Source organism: Chiloscyllium plagiosum, chromosome 1, assembly GCF_004010195.1.
Source record: "Chiloscyllium plagiosum isolate BGI_BamShark_2017 chromosome 1, ASM401019v2, whole genome shotgun sequence".
NCBI lineage: Eukaryota > Metazoa > Chordata > Chondrichthyes > Orectolobiformes > Hemiscylliidae > Chiloscyllium > Chiloscyllium plagiosum.
The window spans coordinates 11910357-11934804 of record NC_057710.1 but is presented as its reverse complement, the minus strand read 5'-3'; the positions used below and the strand labels follow the sequence as shown (position 1 = coordinate 11934804).

General features: G+C 42.3%; 1 protein-coding gene across 1 annotated transcript in view; it reads left to right on the top strand.

The window, feature by feature from the left end:
- atrn (attractin) overlaps positions 1-24448 on the top strand; it is a 397885-nt gene that overhangs the window by 53738 nt on the left and 319699 nt on the right. Inside the window, exons 2-3 of the mRNA XM_043706341.1 lie at positions 13425-13508; positions 14668-14781. Of these exons, the coding sequence (XP_043562276.1) occupies positions 13425-13508; positions 14668-14781 (198 nt within the window). The remainder of the gene's footprint in view (positions 1-13424; positions 13509-14667; positions 14782-24448) is intronic.

Here is a 24448-nt window from a genome sequence, read left to right as displayed (position 1 = left end):
GCGCAAGGGACTGAATATCCTTCCTTACCAACAAGGCCACCCCACCCCTTCTGCCCATCAGTCTGTCCTTACGGTAGCACGTGTATCCTTGAATATTCATTTCCCAGGCCCTGTCCACTTGAAGCCACGTCTCAGTTATCCCCACAATATCGTATCTGCCAATTTCCAAAAGAGCCTCAAGCTCATCCATCTTATGTCTAATGCTTCGTGCATTCATGTATAGTATTTTTAATTTGTTACTGCTCTCACCCTTCCCATCAACCCTTATTTCACTCAACCTTACAGCATGATGCCTTTCCGAGTTTTCTGCCTCATTAATACAGTTGTCTTTCTTGACTTCTCTTGTTCTAACTTTCCCTTCAATTTCCTTTTTAAACATCCAGCTTGTCCCCTCCCCCCCGCTACTTAGTTTAAATGTAGCGGTGTTGCAGTAGAAAACCTGCCTGCAAGAATGCTGGTCCCTCATCTATTAAGGTGCAAGCCGTCTCTCTTGTAGAATTTATGTTTACCACAAAATATACCCCAGTGATCCAAGAACTTAAATCCTTGCTTCCTGCACCAGTTCCCCAACCACACGTTCAAGTCCATTATCTCCCTGTTTCTGGCCACACTAGCCCGAGGAACTGGAAGCAAACCGGAGATAACCACCTTGGACGTCTTGCTTTTCAGCCTTCTTCCTAGTTCTCCAAAGTCTCGCTGTAGTATGTTCCTCCTCTTCTTCCCAACATCATTTGTGCCGACATGTACCACCACCTCTGGCTCTTCACCCTCATCCTTGAGGATTTCCTGCACTCTATACACGATGGCTTTCACTCTAGCACCAGGAAGGCAACACACCATCCTTAAATCCCGTCTGCTGCCACAAAAACCCCGGTCAGTTCCTCTCACGATGGAGTCCCCTATTACAACAGCTCTGTGCGATGTCCGACTCTTCCGCTCTGCCTCTGCGGCAACTTTTGATTGACAAACTTGGCCGCCTTGCGAACTGGCAGTGTCATCAGTCTCTGCTTCCAAAAGCTTCAACTTGTTCCTGACAGGTACTTCTCCCGGGGTCTCTTGCACCTGTCTCCTCTCCGCCTTCCTCATCATCTGCTCTCTTCTGGCATGATTGGTGTAATAACATCGCTGAAGGTCTTGTCCAGAAAGATCTCGTTCTCTCGGATGAGTAAAACTAGGTTTAAGGTGAGAGGGGGAAGTTTAAAGGAGACATGCGAGGAAAGTTTTTTCAGAGTGCGGTAGATACCTACAGTCCTCCTAGCTGATCTAGACCAGTGAAAGCCTTTATAATGTTAGATTAAGGCGTGAAATGTGAATCACTCATAATTATTGACCCCACTAAAACATGAGTGGATGTTATCATGTACAACTAATTGAGTTTGGGGGTAGTGAAAAGACAAATAGATTTCTGGTGAACTTATCTAGGACCATTTGGGAGCATACAAAGCCATTAATTCAATTATTTTCTGAAGTAACATGACACCAGGTTATAGTCCAGCAGGTTAAATTGAACTCACAAGCTTTTAGACTGCTGAGGTGGGAGACTTTACATGATGAAGGAGCAGCGCTCCAAAAGGTTTGCACGTTGTATGTTAACAATCTGGCTGAAGGGACTGAGGGCATTATTGTTAAGTTTGCTGATGACACAAAGATGGGTGGTGGGATAAGTAGTGTTGACGAAGTGAGGAGACTACAGAAGGACTTGGACAGGCAAGAAGAGTGGGCGAAGAGTGGCAGATGGGATACAATATGGCTAAGTGTGACGTTATGCACTTTGGAAGGAAGAATAGAGGCATGGACTATTTTGTAAATGTGGAAAGGCTTGGTAATCTGAAGCACAGAGACTTGAGAGTCCTAGATCAGGATTTGGTTAAGGTTAACACGCAGGTTCACTGGGCAATTAGGAATGCAAAAGCAATGTTAGCATTTATTTCAAGAGGGCTAGAATGCAAGATCACATGTGCAAGATGTATAAGGGCTGTGGTCATACCACATTTGGAATATTGAGCAGTTTGACTTATTGTTGTCACATGTACTGACGTGCAGTGAAAAGTGTTGTGTTGCATGCTATACAGGCAGATTGTACCATACAAAATGCATTAGCATAGCAGAACAAAGCACAGAATGGTGTCAGAACCACCAAGAAAGTGCAGAGAGAGATCAGCATGAACATTTGACAGGTCCATTCAAGAGTCTGATAACAGCTGGAATGAAGCTGTTTTTGAATCTATTTGTATGTGTTTACAAACCATTGTATCTTCTGCCCGATAGAAGAGGATGAAAGGAGTGTATAACTGGGGAAGTTCTTTTATTATGCTGGTTGCTTTCCCGAGGCAGCAGGAAGTGTAGATGGAGTCATTGGGTGGAAGGCTGCTTTGCTTGATGGATTCGGCTGTGTTTGCAACCCTCTGAAGTTTCTTGCGATGTTGGGAATAACAGTTGTCAAACCATCTGAGCAGATAGGGGAAGCTCTAAGCGAGTTTTTTGCTTCAGTTTTCACCAAGGAAAGGGAACCTGTTGTAAATGAAAACTTAGAGGAGCTGGGAAACAGTCTTACCAGATCAAGATTGATGAAGTTAATGTGCTAGGAATTTTGGAAAACATTAAGATTGATAAGTCCCTACGGCCGGACCAGATTTATCCTAGGCTGCTCCGGGAAGCGAGAAAGGAGGTTGCTAAGCCGCTGGTGAGGATAATCTCCTCACTCTCCACAGGAGTCGTACCGGAGGATTGGAAGGAGGCGAATGTTCCTCTTTTCAAGAAGGGTAATAGGGAAATCCCTGGCAATTACAGACCAGTCAGTCTTATGTCTGTGGTCAGCAAAGTTTTGGAAAGAATTCTGAGGAATAGGATTTTTGACTGTTTGGCAAAGCATACTGTGATTAAAGGCAGTCAGCATAACTTTGTGAGGAGCAGATCATGCCTCATGAATCTTATTGAGTTCTTTGAGGAGATGTCAAGACAAGTCGACGACGGTCAAGCAGTGGATGTGGTGTATATGGTCTTCAGCAAGGCATTTGATGGGGTTCCCCATGGTAGGCTCATTCATAAAGCCAGGAATTCTGGCATACAGGGAGATTTGGCTATCTAGATTCAGAATTGGCTGGCTGATAGAAGGCAGAGATTGGTTTTAGATGGAAAGTATTCTGCCTGGAGGACAGTGTTGAGTGGGGTCCCACAGGGCTCTGTTCTTCGGCCTCTGCTCTTTGTCGTTTTTATAAATGACTTGGATGAGGAGGTTGAGGGGTGGGTTAATAAATTTGCAGATGACACAAAGGTTGGAGGTATTGTCGATAGTACAGAGGGCTGTTGCACGCTACAGTGCGACATAGACAGGATGCAGAGCTGGGCTGAGAAATGGCAGATGGAATTCAACCTAGATAAATGTGAAGTAATGCATTTTGGAAGGTTGAAATCGAAGGCTGAATACAGGATTAAAGACAGAATTCTTGGCAATATGAAGGAACAGAGGGATCTGGGTGTGCAAGTACATAGATCCCTCAAAGTTGCCACCCAAGTGGATAGGATTGTTAACAAAGCATATGGTGTTTTGGCTTTGCTTAACAGGGGGATTGAGTTGAAGAGCCATGAGGTTTTGCTGCAGCTCTGCAAGTTCCTGGTGAGACCACAGTTGGAATATTGTGTCCAGTTCTATAGGTAGGGCGACCAGAGGCTTTGGAGAGGGTGCAAAGAAGGTTTACCAGGATGTTGTCTGGACTGGAGGGCTTGCCTTATGAGGAAAGTTTGAATAAGCTTAGACCTTTCTCTCAGGAGAGGAGGAGGAAGAGAGGAGACCTGATCGAGGTGTACAAAACAATTAGAGGAATAGACAGAGTCAATAGCCAGAGACTTTTCCCCAGGGCAGGATTGACTGGTATGAGAAGTCATAGTTTGAAGATATTAGGAGGAAGGTATAAAGGAGACGCCAGAGGTAGGTTCTTTATGCAGAGAGTTGTGAATGCATGGAATGCGTTGCAAAGTGTGGTGGTGGAAGCAGAGTCATTGGGGACTTAAGCGATTGCTGTACATGCACATGGATAGCAGTGAGTTGAGGGGTGCGTAAGTTATGTTACTATATTTTACATTAGGATTAAGTCTCGGCACAACATCGTGGACCAAAGGACCTGTTCTTTGCTGTACTTTTCTATGTTCTGTGCTGTGATGCATCCACATAAAATGCTTTCCATGTTTCTTCTATTAAAGTTGTCAAGAATCCTGATAGACATGCCAAATTTCCTTAGCCTCCTGAAGACGTAGAGACATTGTCATGCTTTCTTGATTGTTGTCGACATCGGTGAATCAGGATTGATTGTTGGTAACCCACCCTCCCAGGAACAGGCTCTCAACCATTTGTACCTTGGCACCGTTGATGCAGACAGTGCCCTCCATTCTGCTTCTGAAGTCAAAGACCAGTTCCATTGTTTTACTGACATTGATGGAGAGATTGTTGTCTTTGCACCATGCTGCTAAGTGCTCAATCTCTCTCCTGTTTTCTGTCTCGTCGTTGTTTGAGATCCAGCCTACAATGGTGGTATCAGCACAGACTTTTTAATGGAGTTGGGGCTGAATTTGGCCACACTGTTGTGAGTGTATGAGGAGCATAGTAGAGGGCTGACTACGCAGACTTGTGGGGCACTGGTGTTGAGGATTATGGTGGAAGAGGTGGTGTCATCTGTTCTAACTGATTACAACCTATGACTCGGGAAGTGAAGGATCCAGTAAGAGGGGAGAAGCTGAGACTTAGTTCTCAGAGTTTAGAGATGAGTTTGTTTGGAATTATGGCATGAAAGGTGGAATTCTGGTCAATACATAAGATCCTAATGTAGGTATCATTGTTACCCAGATGTTCCAGGTATGAGATTAGGGCCAGGGAGATGGTGTCTGCTATGGATCTGTTGCACCGATAGGCAAATTGCAAAGTGTCACGGTAGTTTGAGAGGTTGGATTTGAGGTGAGCCATGACTAACCTGTCGAAGCACTTTGTAAGTATGGAGGTCAGAGCCATCGGGTTGTTGTTGAGACACACTACATGATTTTTCTTTGGCACCAGGATGGTCATGGTCGTCTTGAAGCAGGCAGGAGACTTCTGATTGTAGTTAAGAAGAGGTTAAAGATATCTGCAAATACTACTGCCAGCTGTTGCAACAGGCTGAGTGCATGGCTCGGGTTTCCATCCGGGCTGGTTGCTTTCCATGTGTTCACTCTCAAGAAGGCTGATGTTTGTTTGAGATGGTGACCGTGGGTACGGGTGCATTCAAGGACATTGGGGTGTTTAACATTGTTTCACGGACCTTCCACTGAAAGCAAGTGTCAAAGGCATTGAGCGCGTTGGGTCGGGATGTATTTTTGCCTATGATTCTGTTCGATTTCAAACAGCCCATTGTTGTTTAAGACTAGCCACAAACGATGGGTTTCTGTGTGATTGGTCTGGGTATCAAGCGTGGCTTGGTATTGCCTCTTGGAGTCTCTGATGAAGGTTGTGCCTGCATTGCCTGTATATGTCAGAGTTGCCTGACTTGCACATCTCTGACCGGGACTTCAGTAGGGAATGGATCTCCTGGTTGATCCATAGTTTTCAGTTGGAGAACATTCTGGTTAACTAAGTCTTGTACACACTTACTTTTAGCACAAAGATCTAAGGAAGAATGTATTAGCATTGGAGGGGGGTCCACAGGAGTTTAGAAGAATTATCCTGGGGATGAAGGGCTTGTCATGTGAGGACCAGCTGACGACTCTGGATTTATATTTGGAATTAGAAGGATAAGAAGGTTCTGTTTAGAACTTATAGAATACTGAGAGGCCTGGATAAAGTGGATGTAGAGAAGATGCTTCCTGTAGTCGGAGAGACTAACATCCGGGGGGCAGGGGGCACAGCCTCAGGTGAAGGGATGATGCTTTAGCACTGAGATAAGGAGGAATGTTTCAGCTGGGGGTGGGGTGGGGGGGGTGTATTTGTGGACCTCAGCCTCCATAGCTCTCTGTGGTAATAGGTCATTGAGTGTATTTAAGAGAGAGTTGGGGAGTGGGTTGGGGAGGAGCGGTTCTTAATTGTTAAGGGGATCCAGGAGAATGGGATTGAGACACATAATAGCCATGATCAAATGGCAGAGCAGACTCACTGGGCTGAATGGCCGAATTCTGCTGCTCTCACGCTTTAATTTGAGTTCAGTCGTAGAAACTGTGTAGTTTGTTTCTCATAACCAAATTGACATGTATGAGGAGCTATTAAGATTTATTTGTACCGATTGATTTATCTCAGGCAATCATCCTTAACTTCTGACTTTTTGCTTGCCGCATTCTTTGATGACTAATAATTTGAAAAACAGCAGCATTGTTCAATGTTAAAAGACACTGAAGTTCAACTGTTCCCTTCGTAGCATCAAAGTAAATTGACTGCCATGGGCTTATGCGTTTGAACTATGGATGACGTCACTGTAACAAAGAAGTCCTCAGTTAACCTGAGTCAAATCATAGTCTGATACCCTCTGGCTATGTTTTCTAAATTTTATATCAAAGTTTTGCTCAATATTAGAGCAAAGAATATGAAACCAAAAGGACAGGCATTACTAACTATAAAGAAGACCAAAATAAATCAGCTTCGTACAATTGCTTTACATCTGCTTGATTTCAGGAAAATTTCTGCAGTGCAATTTCATGGTGTAATGGGTTCTCCTGATATACAATGTAGTTTTTGCCTGAAACCGAACTCCATATACATCTGCTTTTGTCTCATATGTTGTAATTACTTTGATTCACAAACATCTTTAAATAATCAGAATTGCAGTTTACAGTTAGTGAAGTGTCAGTTCCTGTCAATAGAAGAAAACTGCAAATTCCTACCATCTTTTGTGTTTCTGAACATGACCCTTAAAATGTCAACTTTGACTTGATGTTATATTCTCCGTCTTAGCTTTTAACCAGCAAAAAGAGTTTCTCTTGACTCACCTTAGAATTCTCTTTCATATCTTGAACACTTGAATTAAATTCACTCTCAAGTTTTCAAATGTCAGATACAGCTCTAGTTTGTTTAATCACTCATTACAATGTAATCATTAGTCCCCAGCTATCATTTTGCATTTGTTCTAAGGCCAATAATTTCTTCTAGATCATCTCTCAGTCTCCAGATATGGCCTAAGCAGAACTTTATTTTGGTGCAAAACTAGTATCCCCTTAGATTACAGTTTGTTTTAGATTTCTTTCCTGTACCTTGTCCTGACATTTAATAATCTTGGTGAAATTGAGTGTTTTTAGGCCTCCACTGGTTTGAGATTTTCACCATTTCGCTAGTACAATGTTTTGTTAATTTTGAGTCTTAGGGTGGTGATTCACTAGATTTCGAACAAGCCCTTATTCTTTTTCAAACTACTCAAGACTGTATTTAGTTTAATGTTTTGTTCTAGTATGTGCAGGGAGAACATATCTCTGTATTGCTGAGACGCGATCTCTCTGATTCAGTTGCGTACAAAGGCTTGTCCTTAACATAATTGATAAGATTGATTGCTGACCTGCAAAACTAACCAGACCACTTTGGCAGTTTTCCAGTTCAGACTCTATATGATACTGTTAATGCAGAAGTGTGCATGAAATATATGATCACTGAGCAATCCCTTTGGAGTTCATTTGAATACATTATGCTGATCATGTTCACCTTCGGAATTTACTGTCATTAGTCACATAAGGAGACATGCTGGAGCTGAAACATTAACTCTGTTTCTCTTCCTGCAGACCTGCCACACCTGCTGAATTTTGACAGCACTCTGTGATTATCTGCTGTAGTTGCTTAGTCTTAGTTAAACCTGTAGTCCATCCTGATCTTCATCAAATTAATCAAGAATACACTGATGATAATTACATTAGAAAGTAATCAGGACCTCAGTTAGGCATGTTCATTGCCTTATTCTTGTGTGCCCGAATATTAGTTGCTATTTACCGTCTCCATGAGACCTCTTGACCACAATACTCATAACTATCCCTTCTTACTGATATTTTTGTTCAAAGTTCATTGCCTCAGTGACAGAAGATTTGAATCTATTCCTGAAAAGGAGACATTTGCAATAGAAAAAAATGGAGCAAGGAGTTAATTGGATTGCTGTTCAAAACACTGACAGATATAATAGACTGAATGATCCCTTATGTGTTGTAAAATAAATGATTTTTCAATCAACCTGTACAGAGTTGTTCTTGCACATCTCTTGAACAGGTGAGACTTGAACCTGGGTCTCCTGGCACAAAGGTCGGGATTCTGCCACTGCACTACAAGAGCCATCCATGTTGTATACTTATGATATCACATTGGAGCTCAAGAGGTGATTAGATTTTAGCTTTGAAGAGTACATACTTCTATTCAGCGCCCAAACAATACAGCAGCAGACTAGAATTCTTAAATCTTAACAGTATACGATGCAATTCTCATGTTGAGAAGGAAATAGATTGCAATGGTTTACTTTTAAGATGAATCTGATGAGAAGCAGAGCAGAGTCACAACAGTTGCATGTGAGGAGAACAGAATAGCTCACACTATTTCAACAGTGGCCAAACCAATGTCCTGTACAGCCACTCCTATGCTCAGTACTCTGGCCAATAAAGAAAAACATACCAAACGCCTTCTTCACTATCTTATCTACCTGTGACTATACTTTCAAGGAACTATGAACCTGCACTCCAAGGTCTCTTTGTTAAGCAACACTCCCTAGGACCTTACCATTAAGTGTATAAGTCCTGCAAAGATTTGCTTTCCCAAAATGCAGCATCTTGCATTTATCTAAATTAAACTCCATCTGCCACTTCTCAGCCCATTGGCACATCTAATCAAGGTCCCATTGTAATCAGAGGTAACCTTCTCGCTATCCACTATGCTTCCAATTTTGGTGTCATCTGCAAATTTACTAACTATTCCTCTTCTGCTAACATCCAAATCATTTATATAAATGACGAAAAGTAGTGAACCCAGCACCGATCCTTGTAGCACTCCACTGGTCGCTGGCCTCCAGTCTGAAAAACAACCCTCCACCACCACCCTCTGTCTTCTACCTTTTGAACCAGTACTGTATCCAGATGGCTAGTTCTCCCTGTATTCCATGAGATCTAACCTTGCTAACCAGTCTCCCATGTCAAATGCCTAACTGAAGTTCACATAGATCATGTCTACTGCTCTGTCATCAAGCCTCTTTGTTACTTCAAAAAACTCTCCTTCCAAACCTTGCTAACCAGTCTCCCATGGGCAACCTTGTCAAATGCCTAACTGAAGTTCACATAGATCATGTCTACTGCTCTGTCATCAAGCCTCTTTGTTACTTCAAAAAACTCTCCTTCCAATCGGAAGGATATTGTGAAACTTGAAAGGATTCAGAAAAGGTATACAAACATGTTGCCAGGGTTGGAAAATTTGACCTAATAGGGAGAAGTTGAATAGGCTGGGGCTCCTTCCCCTGGAACATTGGAGGCTGAGGGGTGACCTTATAGAGGTTTATAAAATTATGAGGGGCATGGATAGGGTAAATAGACAAGGTCTTTTCCCTGGGCTGGGGGAATCTAGAACGAGAGGATATAGGTTTAGGGTGAGAGGGAAAAGATATAAAAGAGACGTAAGGGGCAAAATTTTCACGCAGAGGGTGGTACATGTATGGAATGAGCTGCCAGAGGAAGTGGTGAAGGCTGGTACAATTGCAGCAGTTAACAGGAGTCTAGATGGGTATATGAACAGGTTTGGAGGAATATGGGTCGGGTTCTGGCAGGTGGGACTAGATTGGGTTGGGATATCTGATTGGCATGGATGAGTTGGACCAAAGGGTCTGCTTCCGTGCTGTACATCTCTATGACTTTATGACTGTCATACAGAGCAGCAGGGCCCTGATTTTAGTAGTCTGGAAAATTGAGGGAGTTCCTGTTAAAATGGACTCAATAGCTTAGATCCTCAACATGTGTATTGGCCTTGTGCTGCTTTGCCTCAGACACTTCAATGTTTCCCATGATTTATATTAAATTGTGGAGCTTTTAATCAGAATTTCATTAGTGCTTATTTCCTTGCAGAAAAAGTTGCAGATAGCTGCAGCCTTGCATGCATTTGTGGAAGATTGTGGAATGTCCCAAAACATGAGTATTGTTTTGCCAGTTTCCACATTGTGTATTGAGTAGTTTGAATTAAACTGTGGGAGAGATTGTTAACATGGGCTGCACTTATTAATGTTAAATAGTACTCAGGATCTGAGAGTAGCGCGTTGTCTCATATAACTGCAGTTACAAGTTGACTAATTAATTCTGCAGGAGCAACAATGCACATTGACAGCTGAGGAAATTGCAAACTTATTGTTTTTCGGAATGTAAATATTGATTGTAATAAAATAAAGCAGTCTTTGCATTCACTTGCCAGATTACAATAAGATTACTGGGGAAAAAAGACATTTTGTTGAACGTTTTTCTCTTTAGAATTCTTGCATGTTCTGATAAGTGCAAGTAAGAGGGAAAACTAAGTGTTTACTGTATGAGAGGAAAGTGCTGGTTGATTGGCAAGTGGACTCTGGTATAGGCATTGCGTTGGATAATGTACTAGATAATGAGTCATATTTTCTTTCCTCCCCACTCCCTTCATACAGGATAACTGTTGTTTTCACTGAGTTATTTCTTGGGAATTGTCCTGATGAATGCAAGATGACAAGCTTTGACAAAATGTCTTTTTTATCACTACTCGTGTTATGCTCTTAACAAACAACTATTTATTGTGGGATATTTTTTGGAATTTTGTGGGTTAGATTGAGATGGAAGATATTTTTAATTAGCTTGTTCAGATATGTCTCACAACTTTGTTCAAGTGTAGTTATGGTGCTGGTATCTGCCAAATTGCAGAGGTTTACCCAATTAATGTTACATTCCCATTTATATCACACTCTCCCTACTGTCTGGAACCATGACCAGTACATCTTGACACCAAGAACCAACGTAAGAATCCTACTCATTGACTACAGTTCAGCCTTCAACAGTATTATCCCTTCGAGACTGATCACTGAACTTAGTGATCTCAGACTAAGCCCCATCCTCTACAACTAGATCCTCAGTTTCCTGACCCACAGGCCACTATCAGTGAAGACTGGGGACAATATTTCATCCTCTCTAACAGTCACCACTGGAGCCTCACCCCAAGAATGCGCACTCAGCCCCCTACTGTACTCAATGTATACCCATGACTGTGTCGCCAAGTACCAGACTAATGGTATTTGCAAGTTCACCGATGACACCACCATAGTCGGTCGAATTTCAGATGGCGATGAAACAGACTACAGATGGGAGGTGGAAGACCTGGAAAAATGGTGCACTGAGAATAACCTTGCTCTCAATGCCGGCAAAATCAAGGAACTCATTATTGACTTTGGGCGGGATGTCACTCATGCCCCCATACGTTTTAACAGCACAGAGGTGGAACAAATGGAGAGTGTCAAGCTCCTGGGAGTGGTCATCTGCAAGCTTTCTTGGACTCTTCATCTAAACGCACTGGTTACAAAGACCTCACAGCGTCTCTCTTTCCTCAGGCAGCTGAGGAAATCTGGCATGGTGGCGAATACCCTTGCCAATGTGTGCTATCGAGAGCATTCTGTCTGAATGTATCACTGCCTAGTTTGGGAACTGTACTATTCAAGATCGGAGATGGTTACAGAGAGTGGTGAACTCAGCCCAGAAATTCACAAAGGCCAACCTCCCATCTACAGAATCCATCTACCAGGCCCAATGTCAAGGAAAGGCCGCCAACATTCTCAAAGATCCATCCCACCCTGGCAATGTTTTTCTACAACCTCTACCATTGGGGAAAAGGTACAGAAGCCTGAACACATGCAACAGCTTGTTTTGAAACAGTTTCTACCCTCCTGTTGTTGGAATACTGAATGGACTCTCAGACTCTTAACATTCGCCTATATCTGTGTTTTTGTTTTTGCCGCTGTTTACCTATTATTTACTTATCTATGCTACTTAACTCTGTGATCTGCCTGTATTGCTTGCAAGACAAAGCTTTTCACTGTGCCTTGGTACACGTGACAATAAATTCAACTCAATTCAGATAGTTCTTGGCTAATGCTCATTCTGGTAGCGTGATTTGGTTATAATGTTGCTGCGAAATGAAGGAACGGTATTTTTGAGAATGCTCACCTCTGCTCGCAATAGTACGATTCAGGTGGTGATCATTTCATGTTCTTTGTTTCTACCCATGCGCCAATGTCCATGCTGTAGTCTCCACACCGTTGTGTGTGTGCGCTGATGTCAACGCTGGTCTTCGTGCCATCCTGTGCATGAATCGATGTCAGCTGCCAACAGAGCAGCTTTCTGTGGGAGGCACTCTGGCTTAGTGGTGAGCACTGCTGCCTCACAGCGCCCAGGGTCCCAGGTTCGATTCCAGCCTTGGGCGACTGTCTGTGTGGAGTTTCCACATTCTCCCTCTGTCTGCATGGGTTTCCTTCGGGTGCTCCGGTTTCTACCCACAATCCAAAAATGTGCCATGTTAAATTGCCCATAGTGTTAGGCGCATTAGTCGGAAGAGGGTGGCTTACTCTTCGGAGGGTCGATGTGGGCCGAAGGGCCTGTTTCCACACTGTAGAGAATCTAATCTAATCTGTGAGCGGTGCAGTGAAGAGAGCAGCTTTCTGAGAGGGATACATGGAGCAGCTTCCTGTGAAAGGTGCACTATTCCTAGATTATTCCTTTTTTTTCAAAAAATGGAGGGGTATAGTGACAAGAATGTTAGCAAGAAGCGTCTTGGTGATACAATTGTGGGTGGTGAATACAAAAGAAAGGTTGTAACACTGGACGAGAAGCTAGATATTATAAAGCATTTTGAGCATGAGAAGAGAATAGAGTGTGCATTGCTGGAAAAGCACAGCAGGTCAGGCAGCATCCAAGGTGCAGGAGAATCGATGTTTCGGGCATAAGCCCTTTTCCAGCACCACACTGTTGACTCTGATCTCCAGCATCTCCAGTCCTCACTTTCTTCCCCTCCGAGGAGAATGTGTGATATTGCTTGCTTAACAAGAATGACGGAGTCTACCTTATGCACCACAATGTTTCTCTGTCTCTGCTTCAACAATACTTTTGAAATGTTTTATGTTAAATCTACTTCTGTTTCATTGATAAATTTGATTTATACCTTCATTCAGGCTGTGCTATACGTTATGTTGAATTTTTAGGTAACTTTTGACCGATCATGACAGATAATTTTTACTCGTCTGCCTCTAACCCCACTTTTCCCTTGGCCTCATTATTTATAATAAGCAATTTTCTATTAAGCGAGATTTTGCTGGAACATAATTATGGCTTTATAGGAGAATTATCTGTAGTTCTTTTTGTTAGACATCTCATCCTTCCTTCAGTCACTACCTTCACATGTTGTTGATTGTATTAAACCTCTCAATGTACCAACAATAACTATAATTTGATTTACTTTACAGATTAACTGGACAATCTGGATATCTTACTGATGGACCTGGAAATTATAAATACAAAACAAAGTGTACTTGGCTTATTGAAGGACAGTGAGTATTTGAATCTTCCTTTTACCAAGCACAATCCCAATTTTTTTTTTTAAATGGATGTCTTTTCCTCAATTTTCCATTTGTATATTGTCAGGAGGTCAGAGAAGTCATGCTATGGCAACTGCTAAAGAAGTATCAGAGCAGCTCACATAGCTGATCACTCACCTGTATATATACTATTCAGTTGGTTTGAGCCTTTGATCCAGACCTATACCAGGATAACGAGATTAATCTACCTCAGCGTGGACAGTTGCGCAGCTGTATCCTCTCAAATGCTGGTGCTGGAGTCCTATTTTTAATCTTAACAAAGTTTCTGTCATAATTTCCAGTGTCCAGCCAGTTTGTTTCATTTCATGTGACAAAGAAGTAGGTCAATGTAGTGAACCACAGCATCCTTAGCTGAGCGACTGAAATAGTGTGTTCCAAAGCTAATTGCTTCCCTAAATCAGCTGAAGTGCAACTATGACTCTGGTATCTGCCTAACAATGCAGAACTTTGCCCAGTTATGGTTTCCTGTTGTATCTACAAAAGCCAGGATGTCTCCCTTGGTCAATTGCTGTCTCATTGACCTCCGCCCACTAAAGCAGAAAAGTAAATACAGGAGTCAGCAATAATCTTCATCACAACACATGCTTAATGATTTAGGAGACAAGATAGTAGCATGTTGGAGGTTCCCCTTCAAAGTCCAAAGTTGCATTGTCTCTAGCAGGATTTCCTCAGTTACAGGAATTAGATTGATCAGGAGAATGCATGCCAGGATTTTCCCACTATGGTCAAGAGGAAATAAGCTTGACTGTTTCCACATCATGATTTGTTTCCCTCCTTGAGCCTGTTTACAATTGTTGCATTCCTGCAGTCACTGGATGGTTTGGGTATTGGAAGGGTAGGGATATTGAGAGTTTTTTGCCTCATATCTGTAGGGTGAATGCACATTGATGTAAGTAATAAACTAGGCCAACTGGAACTCATTACAACAGTTTTTGATTCGAGAAAATATAGATCAGGGGTTTTGCCATAATTCTTGCTTGATTTTGTGATTCAATGCTGCAATTCACAGTTGGTAAGACATAGAGCTGGATATGAGATTAACTTTTTGGAAGTTTGTAATGCTGATCGTAAGTGAAGACTGCCTTAACCTGAATTTGCTTCTAAATTCTAGGCCAAACACGATATTGAGACTTCGATTCATTCATTTTGCCACAGAGTGCAGCTGGGACCATTTATATGTATATGATGGGGACTCTGTATATGCACCATTATTAGCTGTGTTCAGGTAAGGAGAGTTGCTCAGTTTGTTCAACTGGATTTACAATGTTAAATTTAATTATTTATATATTTATGTCCAATATTTAGTAGCTCCATGCTCAATCAAAGCTGCAGTCTGAATGTCCTACATTCAGGCTGTGCCATACTTATGTTTCATATATTAAAGACATAGATAATTGATTCATGATGTGAAAAAAATGGAATAAAACCTCCCCAGTAAAATTGGAGCCAAAAGTAATTCTAAAGCCTTAATTTGATTTGCGCCTTGTTTTCATGCCTGATGTCCTCTATGCTGTTGCTAAATTCATACATCGTAATGATTCACATTGGATTTCCATGCTGTGTGCTTGGGACCAGGTGAAATGATTTAGAGTAACAAGAGTTTAGACTTGTACTTTTGTACCTACTTGTGTTAATTCAGTAAGAATGATCAATTAAATTCAAATACTGTGAAATAAATGAAATCAGTAAAACCTTTCTTTAAGAAAAGACACTAAAAGTTCCTGTCTGGATGGAAAAAGCAAACTTTTAGTTAAGAGAAATGACTCATTCCAGGCAGAGCCAGGAGTGAAAGGAGGTGATGGCCTAGTGATGTGACCTGTAATCCAGAGCCCTAGGCAATGTTCTGGGTAGCTTGGTTCCAATCACACCATGGCAGATAGTGTAATTTGAATTCAGTAAAAATCTGGAATTAAAATAACTGTGACACCATTGTTGATTGTTGTGAAAATACATCTGGTTCACTTGTGAAAGGCAAGAAGCTGCTGCCTTGAGGTGTGGCCTGCTTGTGTTAGCAATGAGGTTGACTCTCAACTGACCTCTGAAATGGTCTAGCAAGTTGCATCAACCATTAGAAAAGAAAAAAAGAATGAAACTAGATGGCTTAGACTGGAAACAGCAATGGTGAAATCCCTGCAAAATCCTTCTTATTAACAACTGGGGGCTAGTGCCAAAATTGGGAGAGCTGTCTAGACTGGTTAAGCAACTGCGTTGTATAATGTTGTCTTACTCATGGAAATATCCAGGCATCGTCAGCACCGTCTCTGTCTTTGAATATGTTCTGTGTCGCTGGCAGAAAAAGCCCAGTAGAGATAGTCGCAGTGTGGTACACAGTCAGGAGAGAATTGCCGTAGGAGTCCCCAACGTTGGATCTGGATCTAATGAAGTCCCATGTATTGGTATCAGATCACATATGGTCAACACAAATCTCCTGATTATGATGTAATGCCCCCCACTGCAGCCAATGGATTTGTTCTTCGCTGCGTTGAACACCATGGGATTTGGCAGTGGTGCACTCTGGTGGGGCACTTCAGTGTCCCCACATGAACAGTGGCTCAACAGCAGAGATCACTGAGTTGGTTGAGTCCTAAAGGATATAGATGCAAGACTGGGTCTGTGGTCAGTGATGAGAGAACTATAGAAGAATGAACATACTTTATTTTCTCATCCATCTACCTGCCACATATTCATCTGTCCACAAGACTCAGCAAGGGTGACCACTACACAGTCCTGATAGAGACTAATTTCCACCTTCACATTGAGAATATCCTGTGTGGTGTTGATTGGCACTATCACCATGCTAAATAGGATAGACTTCAAACAGATCCAATAATAGCACATCATGAGGAACTGTGGACCATCAGCAGCAGCAAATTGTATTTTAACACGATCTGCAATCACATGATCGGGCATATTCCCCTATAATATTTCCATCAAGCCTGGGGATCCTGGATCAACGAAGTATGCAAGAGGGCCTGTTAGTAGCAGCACTTTGACACCTCAGTTTTTGGTATGCAACCCGGTGCAGCAGAATTACTTGCATGTCAAACAGCATAAGCAGCAAGTAATAGAATTTGGAAAACCAGTAGGGCAATTAAACTATGTAATGGAGGAGCTGCTCCATACACATCTCTCCCTTAATGATAGGGAAGCCAAGACCATCAGTGAAAAAGCTGAGTGTGGGTACCTGTAACAATCTTCAGCCAAAAGTGCTGAGTGGATGACCTACCTCAACTCACAAAGAAGTCAGTCTTCAGCTAATTTAATTCAATCACATGGTTGGAGCCTCTGGATACTGTAAAGAGGATGGACTTTGCCAACATTCTGGCAATAGTATTGAAGACTTGTGCTCCAGAATTGCTGTGCCTCTAGCCTAGTTATTTCAATGGAACTTCAACACTGACATCCACTTGACAATGTGGAAAATTGCCCAGAAAAGTCCTGTGTACATGTAGTAAAGCAAAGTCAACTAATTATTGCCATATGAGTTCAAATGAGCAACTCTTGTTTAGCAATAACATGCTCGCTGATGCTTGGCCTAGGTTCCGCTGGGATCATTCAGCTCTTGAACTCATTACAGCCTTAGTACAAGCAGGGACGATTGAGTTGAATTCCAGAGGGGTGTGTGCGCAGTTTACCTTGATATCAAAGCCACATTTGATTGAGTGTGATATCAATGAGTCTGAGCAAGAATAGAGTCATTGTGGATTGGTTGGGAGATGGTATGAAATCTCCACCTGTTGCCAGGTTTCAGGCATGCCTGGCACAGAAAAAGATGGTTATGATTGTTGGAGGTCAGTGTAGTATCTTTGGCCCGACTATCTTCAGCTGCTGTATCAATGGTGTAAACTCCATCATAAGTTCAGAAGTGGGGGATGTTCGCCAATAATTATACAATATTCAGCACGACCTTTGGTGACTCAGATACTGAAACAGTCCATTTCCTATCCTTGCAAGAACTGGACACTATCCAGACTTGGGCTTGGGATGACAAGTAGCAAGTAATGTTTACAGCATGCAAGTGCCAGTCAAAGACTATCTCTTATAAAAGAGATTCTAACCTTATTGCTCCCTGACATTCAATCGTATTATCATTGAATTTCCTGCTATCAACATCTTGGATCTGTGTCCAGAAACTGAACCAGGCTAGTGTATAAATACTGAGGCTACAAAAGCAGGTCAGAAACTTGGAATCCTGCAGTGAGTAACAGTAACTTCCTGACTGCTGGCCCAGCTACCTTCGACACTGCACAAGTCGTAAATCTGATGGAATATTTGCACTTGTTGGAACTGCATTCATCCAGGCAAGTCATGGTGAGTTCAACACCATCCAGGGCAAAGCCACCTCTTGATTGGCATGCATCCACAAGCAGTGAATCACTCCAGTCACGTTCACTGGCATCATGTAGTTCATCAAGGTTTCTTAGTCTGCTTCTTCCAAACGTACAAAGGGCAAGGATGTTGTCTACGTGGACTTTACAAAAGCATTTGATAAGGTTTCACATGGTAGACTGGCTAGTAAGGTTAGATCAGTGGGATTCAGGGAAACTAGCCAGTTGGATGCAAAATTGGTTTGAAGGTATGATACAGGGCTGCTTTTCAAACTGGATACATGTGAGCAGCACTGTGCCATGAAGATTGGTGCTGAGTCCACTGCTTTTCAACATTTATATAAATAATTTGAATGGGAATTATGGTTAGTAGGTTTGCAGATAACATCAAAATACATGGTATAGTAGACAATGGAGATGATAATCTGAGTACAATGGGGCCTTGATCAGATGCACCAATTAGCTGAGGGATGGCAGATGGAGTTTATAGATATAGACAAATGTGAGGTATTGCATTTTGGTAAGACAAACCAGGGCAGGACTTATACAGTAAATTGTAGGGCCCTGAGGTGTGTTGCTGAACAGAGAATTTGGAGTGCAGGTAAATGGAGTTGCATGACAACTGGGTGGTAACGAAGCTATTTGGCACACTTGCTTTTATTGGTCAGAATGTTGAGTATAGGAGTTGGGATGTCATGGTACGGCTGTTGAGAACATTCGTGAGGCTACTTTTGGAATAGTGCATACAATTCCGTTTGTCCTTTTGTCTGAAAGATGCTGTTAAACTTGAGAGGGTGCAGAAAAGATTTACAAGGATGTTACTGGGACCTTGAGGGTTTGAGTTATAGGAGAGGCTGAATAGGCTGGAACGTTCGAGACTGAGGGGTGACCTTGCAGAAGTTTAAAAAAGCATGAGGGGCATGGATAGGGGCCATGTAAGTTTGCTTGCTGAGCTGGAAGGTTCATTTTTAAAGATTTTGTCAACATAAAGATTTAGGTAACATCATCAGTCAACGTCCAGTGAAGCGATGGTGTTATGTCCCGCTTTCTGTTTATGTTTAGATTTCCTTAGGTTGGTGATGTCATTTCCTGTGTTGATGTCTTTTTCTGTTCCTTTTCTCGAGGGTGGTAGATGGGGTCCAAGACTGTGTTTGTTGATAGAGTTCGGAATGCTTTTCGGAATTCTTATGCGTGTCTCTGTTTGGCTTGTCAAACAGAGGATGGATGTGTTGTCTCAGTCAAAGTGGTGTCCCTCCTCATCTGTATGTAAGGATAAGTGATAGTGGGTCATGTTGTTTTGTGGCTAGTTGATGTTCGTGTATCCTGTTGGCTAGTTTTCTGCTTGTTGGTCCAATGTAGTGTTTGTTGCAATTCTTGCAAAATATTTTGTAAATGAAGTTTGTTTTGCTTGTTGCCTGTATAGGGTCTTTTAAGTTCTTGGTTCGGCCCACTTGGAGTACTTTGAGCAGATCTGAGCACCACAACTTTGGAGTGTTGGAGTGATTACAACATAGGCTTATAAGGATGATGCCTGGACTTCAGGGATTAAGTTTGAGGAGAGATTACACAAATTGGACCCGTTTTCTCTCGAATTTAGAAGGCTACGAGGCAAGCTGATCAAAGTATTTAAGATAGTAACAGGAAAAAGATAAACTGTTTCCACTGGATTGGAATGTTGGTTTTGAATTTTTTTTAAGGTTTCTCCCTTACACTTTTACTGTCTTTTTGAGCTCCTTCACCTTTCGCTGATGTAATTTTTAAAAAAAATTCATTTGTGGGAAGTGGGTGTTTCTGGCCAGCCAGCATTTGTTGCTTGTGATAGTTCCCTTTGAGAACTTGGTGATGAGCTTCCTCCTTGAACCACTGCAGTCCATGTGCTGTAGTTTAACCCACAATGCCCTTGGGGACTGAATTGCAGGATTTTGATCCATGTAGAGCATTGGCAGACGAAATGCAGACTGATGACCTCTGAATAGATGTAGACCAGTGAGCCTAACATCTGTTATGAGTGAATTTTAGAAGTAATTGTTGAGGGCATACCTTCATCACATGTAATTGGAAATTGCCATTCAGTAAATGTACTGGAGTTTGTGAAAGGAAAATGATATTTAATAATGTTGAGAGTTCTTTGCGAATGAACGAAGTTGGCTACATAACGAAGAACTAATACTCGTGCCATGTTTGCATTTCCAAATGGCATTTGTAAGGTGCCATGTAAAAGGTTATGCATGGTAGATGGGATTAATTTTAAAAAGCATGGTAGGCCAAAATGAGCGTGTTCTACACTCTATTAGCTATCTAATCCTCTGACAATGTTAATGTTCAACCTTCAACACCATGGGCTCCGTTTAGATTAGATTAGATTAGATTACAGTGTGGAAACAGGCCCTTCAGCCCAACAAGTCCACACCGACCCGCCGAAGCGAAACCCACCCATACCCCTACATTTACCCCTTACCTAACACTACGGGCAATTTAGCATGGCCAATTCACCTGACCCTGCACATCTTTTGGACTGTGGGAGGAAACCGGAGCACCCGGAGGAAACCCACACAGACACGGGGAGAACGTGCAAACTCCACACAGTCAGTCGCCTGAGGCGGGAATTGAACCCGGGTCTCAGGCGCTGTGAGGCAGCAGTGCTAACCACTGTGCCACCGTGCCGCCCAAGTAGGTTTAAGTAGATTCATGAGCAGAAACTTGTTAAAAATTCAAATATACAACATCTACTGATTCCTTTTATCTATCCAGATTGTTGTTATCTACAGAAACTCAAATATTAGTGCCAAAGGAGGGCATTCGGCCCATCATGCTTCCACTGGCTCCATTATCTAGTGCTTATCTTCTGCCTTTTTCCTATATCTCTGCACACCATTACTAACAAAAAAAACTCAAATGTCACCTTGCATGCCTCAATTGAACTGCTTCCACCATATTTCCAGGCAGTGCATTGCATACCCTAACGACTTGCTATATGAAAAAAAGGTTTTCCCTCACATGACTCTTGTTTCATTTTCACATCACTTGCCCATCACCCACAAGGAATTCTAATACTTTGGGTTCTGTGCAAGTCCTTTACTTCTGTCTTTCAAAGTTAAAAATCTCACAACACCAAGTTGTAGTCCATCAGTTTTATTTGTAAGGACTGGTTTTCGGAGCGCTGCTCCATCAGGTAGCTGTGGAGCAGTTATGAACAGTCCAACACTGGCACGTCCACATCATGGCTACCATCTATATTTCAAAATACAGCAATCTCCATATTTTGCAGCTATGCCATGGCAATGCATTTATTTAATTAGAGATCTAAATCTAAACCTTTACAGAAATGTTGAAAAGAATGCTGAAGCAATTCCATTCCCTGTGGTCCCTTTCAAACCTTGAACTCTTCTGCAGCAAATGTATACTGAATGTATAAATTGCCTTTGGACATTGCTTTTGGGGTTGAGTTTGTGGGAATTTTGATCAGGTCATTTTATCAATTCTCTTGTGTATCTTTGAAAAATTGAATGTCAAATCCTTGGGGCTTTTGTTCAGTCTGGTCAATGTAGTTTGACAATTTTTGTCAAGATTCTTGAGATATGGATCTTGCTTACAATGCTTTGTTGTTCATGATCTGCTTACACCCTTGTCTCAGCCCAGCGCAAGCACTTGCTATCTGCCTCATTTTGCCGACTGTGCTTCCTGTATTGTGATTTATCTTTGGTTGTTAAAGCAATAAACACATTTTGTTTATCTTTTGACCAGCTGTTTGAAGTTGAAGCCATATTATGTTTTGACTTCAAGTATGTTTATAAATGACAATTGCCAAGATTCTAGGTTGAAGATGTTTTATGGGTTTAATATTTGTTTTTTCTCTTGGGAATTAGGAGCTCATGAATTACTGTATCTGAGGGCATAAACTAAATGGAATAAGTGGTGCATAGCATGCATAAGTTCTACTAATTGGAAGATTATCGCTGCTTTATATTCACACGCTACTATTAGGTGAACATTTGAAGCAGAGGAAGATGTAGGGCTACAGGGAGAGGCTAGCACAAGGTTGTGGGTTATTGTAGAACAGAGCTGCATGGAAAGAGTCTTTGAGAAGAAAGCCGACTGTGCTAGAAACATGAATCCATGTCAGATTTCATGAGGAGCTTCTATTTTTTTGAAACATGCTTTTAACATGTTTGAAGTGCTGCCTTAATGTTACTTTCTGTTACAATGGCAACTTTCAACAGTAGATTATTAGGCTCAATGAATAGATGTCACTGTTTCCCAATGCAGAATCAACAGAGTCTTTCAAAAGCAGAATATTGTACTGGAGTGAAATGCATTTCTGAAAGCTATACAAATTCAGGTGTGAATTAGCAGAGAGGTAGCAGTGTGTTAGTTTGGAGCCATTTCTGGTTGTGGTGACATCAGCTATCAGCTTACAAAGTGTATAGTTTGAAGTTCCTAGTCTGTTTTCTTGGATAACAGGGTCCCTGATTTATGGCCATGCGATTTGTGAATGCTCATATTTAGCAACATGATCCCATGGAGGGATGTAATTTTAAACGTCTGGCATACGAGCAGCTCCTGTACGTATGAACAGCTACTTTGTCGTCCTACATTGTTTTCTGACATGCATACAACACAACTTGCAAATGGATACGTTTGCAACCCGAGGACTGTCTGGTCAGTGTTTAGAATCTATCTGTATTCCCTCAATTTCTTTCCTCCCAGTGCCACAGTTGTAAACTTTTCGAACTTGCTTTACTGGTTGGGCTTTCCTTTGAAAACGTTGGCTCTGTATACTAACTATTTGATAGTTCTTGTTTTTATACTTTTTTATCTCTATTGCCTTTTCTTTTTTGGTTCAAAAGAAAAGACATCTCTAAATCTTATCAGTCATTCACGAATAGCATTCTATTAGCATTTATTCAGATAGATGAATATAGAAAGATGTGTGGCAAATAGGAGCAAGGAATATGGCATCTTTCAAGAGATCACCACCTACTTCTGACAGGTGGCTTTCTGGTTCAGACTCAACTTTTCTTTTATGTATTCACAGGATGTTTTGCTGCTGTCTACGCCAGAATATATTGCTCAAGCCTTTAAGATGGTGTTGGCGAGCTGTCTCCTTGAACTGCAGTAGTCCATTTGGTTCATTTAGATCCATAATGCAGTATGGAGGGAGTTACATGATTTTGACCCCAATAGTTGTGAGAAACAATGCGACAATACGAGCAGCATTGATGTCTTTAACAGATTTGAGTCATTACAAACTCTTGTTATTTTACCCCGGTTGCAATGTGCATTTCTCTGTTAGTGATAAGTACCTTTTTAAAGGTAAAGTAGAAATAGCGCCTCTCATTGGACAGAGGTTTAATCTGAGGATCACCGCATTTCAAGTGAGGGAAGAGGTTGAGGAGGAGAGTCCTTTATGATAGCCAGTGTGCGAAATGATCCCATGCTGTTGACGTCACTCTGTGTTCCAACTGATCTAGTACCTTACAGTAGATATGTACGTAAGGTTAAAACCAACGAGATAAAAACAATGACTGCAGATGCTGGAAACCAGATTCTGGATTAGTGGTGCTGGAAGAGCACAGCAGTTCAGGCAGCATCCATCAAGCAGCAAAATCGACGTTTCGGGCAAAAGCCCTTCATCAGGAATAAAGGCAGTGAGCCTGAAGCTTGGAGAGATAAGCTAGGGGAGGGTGGGGGTGGGGAGACAGTAGCATAGAGTACAATGGGTGAGTGGGGGAGGAGATGAAGGTGACAGGTCACGGAGGAGAGGGTGGAGTGGATAGGTGGAAAAGGAGCTAGGCAGGTCGGACAAGTCCGGACAAGTCATGGGGACAGTGCTGAGCTGGAAGTTTGAAACTAGGATGGAGGTGTGGGCAAAAATGCCATCCCGTATTCCCAATTCCTCCGCCTCCGCCGTATCTGCTCCCAGGAGGAGCAGTTCCACCATAGAACACACCAGATGGCCTCCTTCTTTAGAGACCGCAATTTCCCTTCCCACATGGTTAAAGATGCCCTCCAACGCATCTCGTCCACATCCCGCACCTCCAGCCTCGGACCCCAGCCCTCTAACCGTAACAAGGACAGAACGCCCCTGGTGCTCACCTTCCACCCTACAAACCTTTGCATAAACCAAATCATCCGCTGAGTTGTCCGCCACCTCCAAAAAGACCCCACCACCAGGGATATATTTCCTTCCCTACCCTTTTCCGCCTTCTGCAAAGACCGTTCCCTCTGTGACTACCTGGTCAGGTCCACGCCCCCCTATGACCCACACTCCCATCCTGGCACTTTCCCCTGCCACCGCAGTAACTGTAAAACCTGTGCCCACACCTCTTCCCTCACCTCCATCCAAGGCCCTAAAGGAGCCTTGCACAACCACCAAAGTTTTACCTGCACATCCACTCATATCATCTATTGTATCCGTTGCTCCTGATGCGGTCTCCTCTACATTGGGGAGACTGGGCGCCTCCTAGCAGAGCGCTTTAGGGAACATCTCCGAGACACCCGCACCAATCAACCAAATCGCCCCGTGGCTCAACATTTCAACTCCCCCTCCCACTCTGCCGAGGA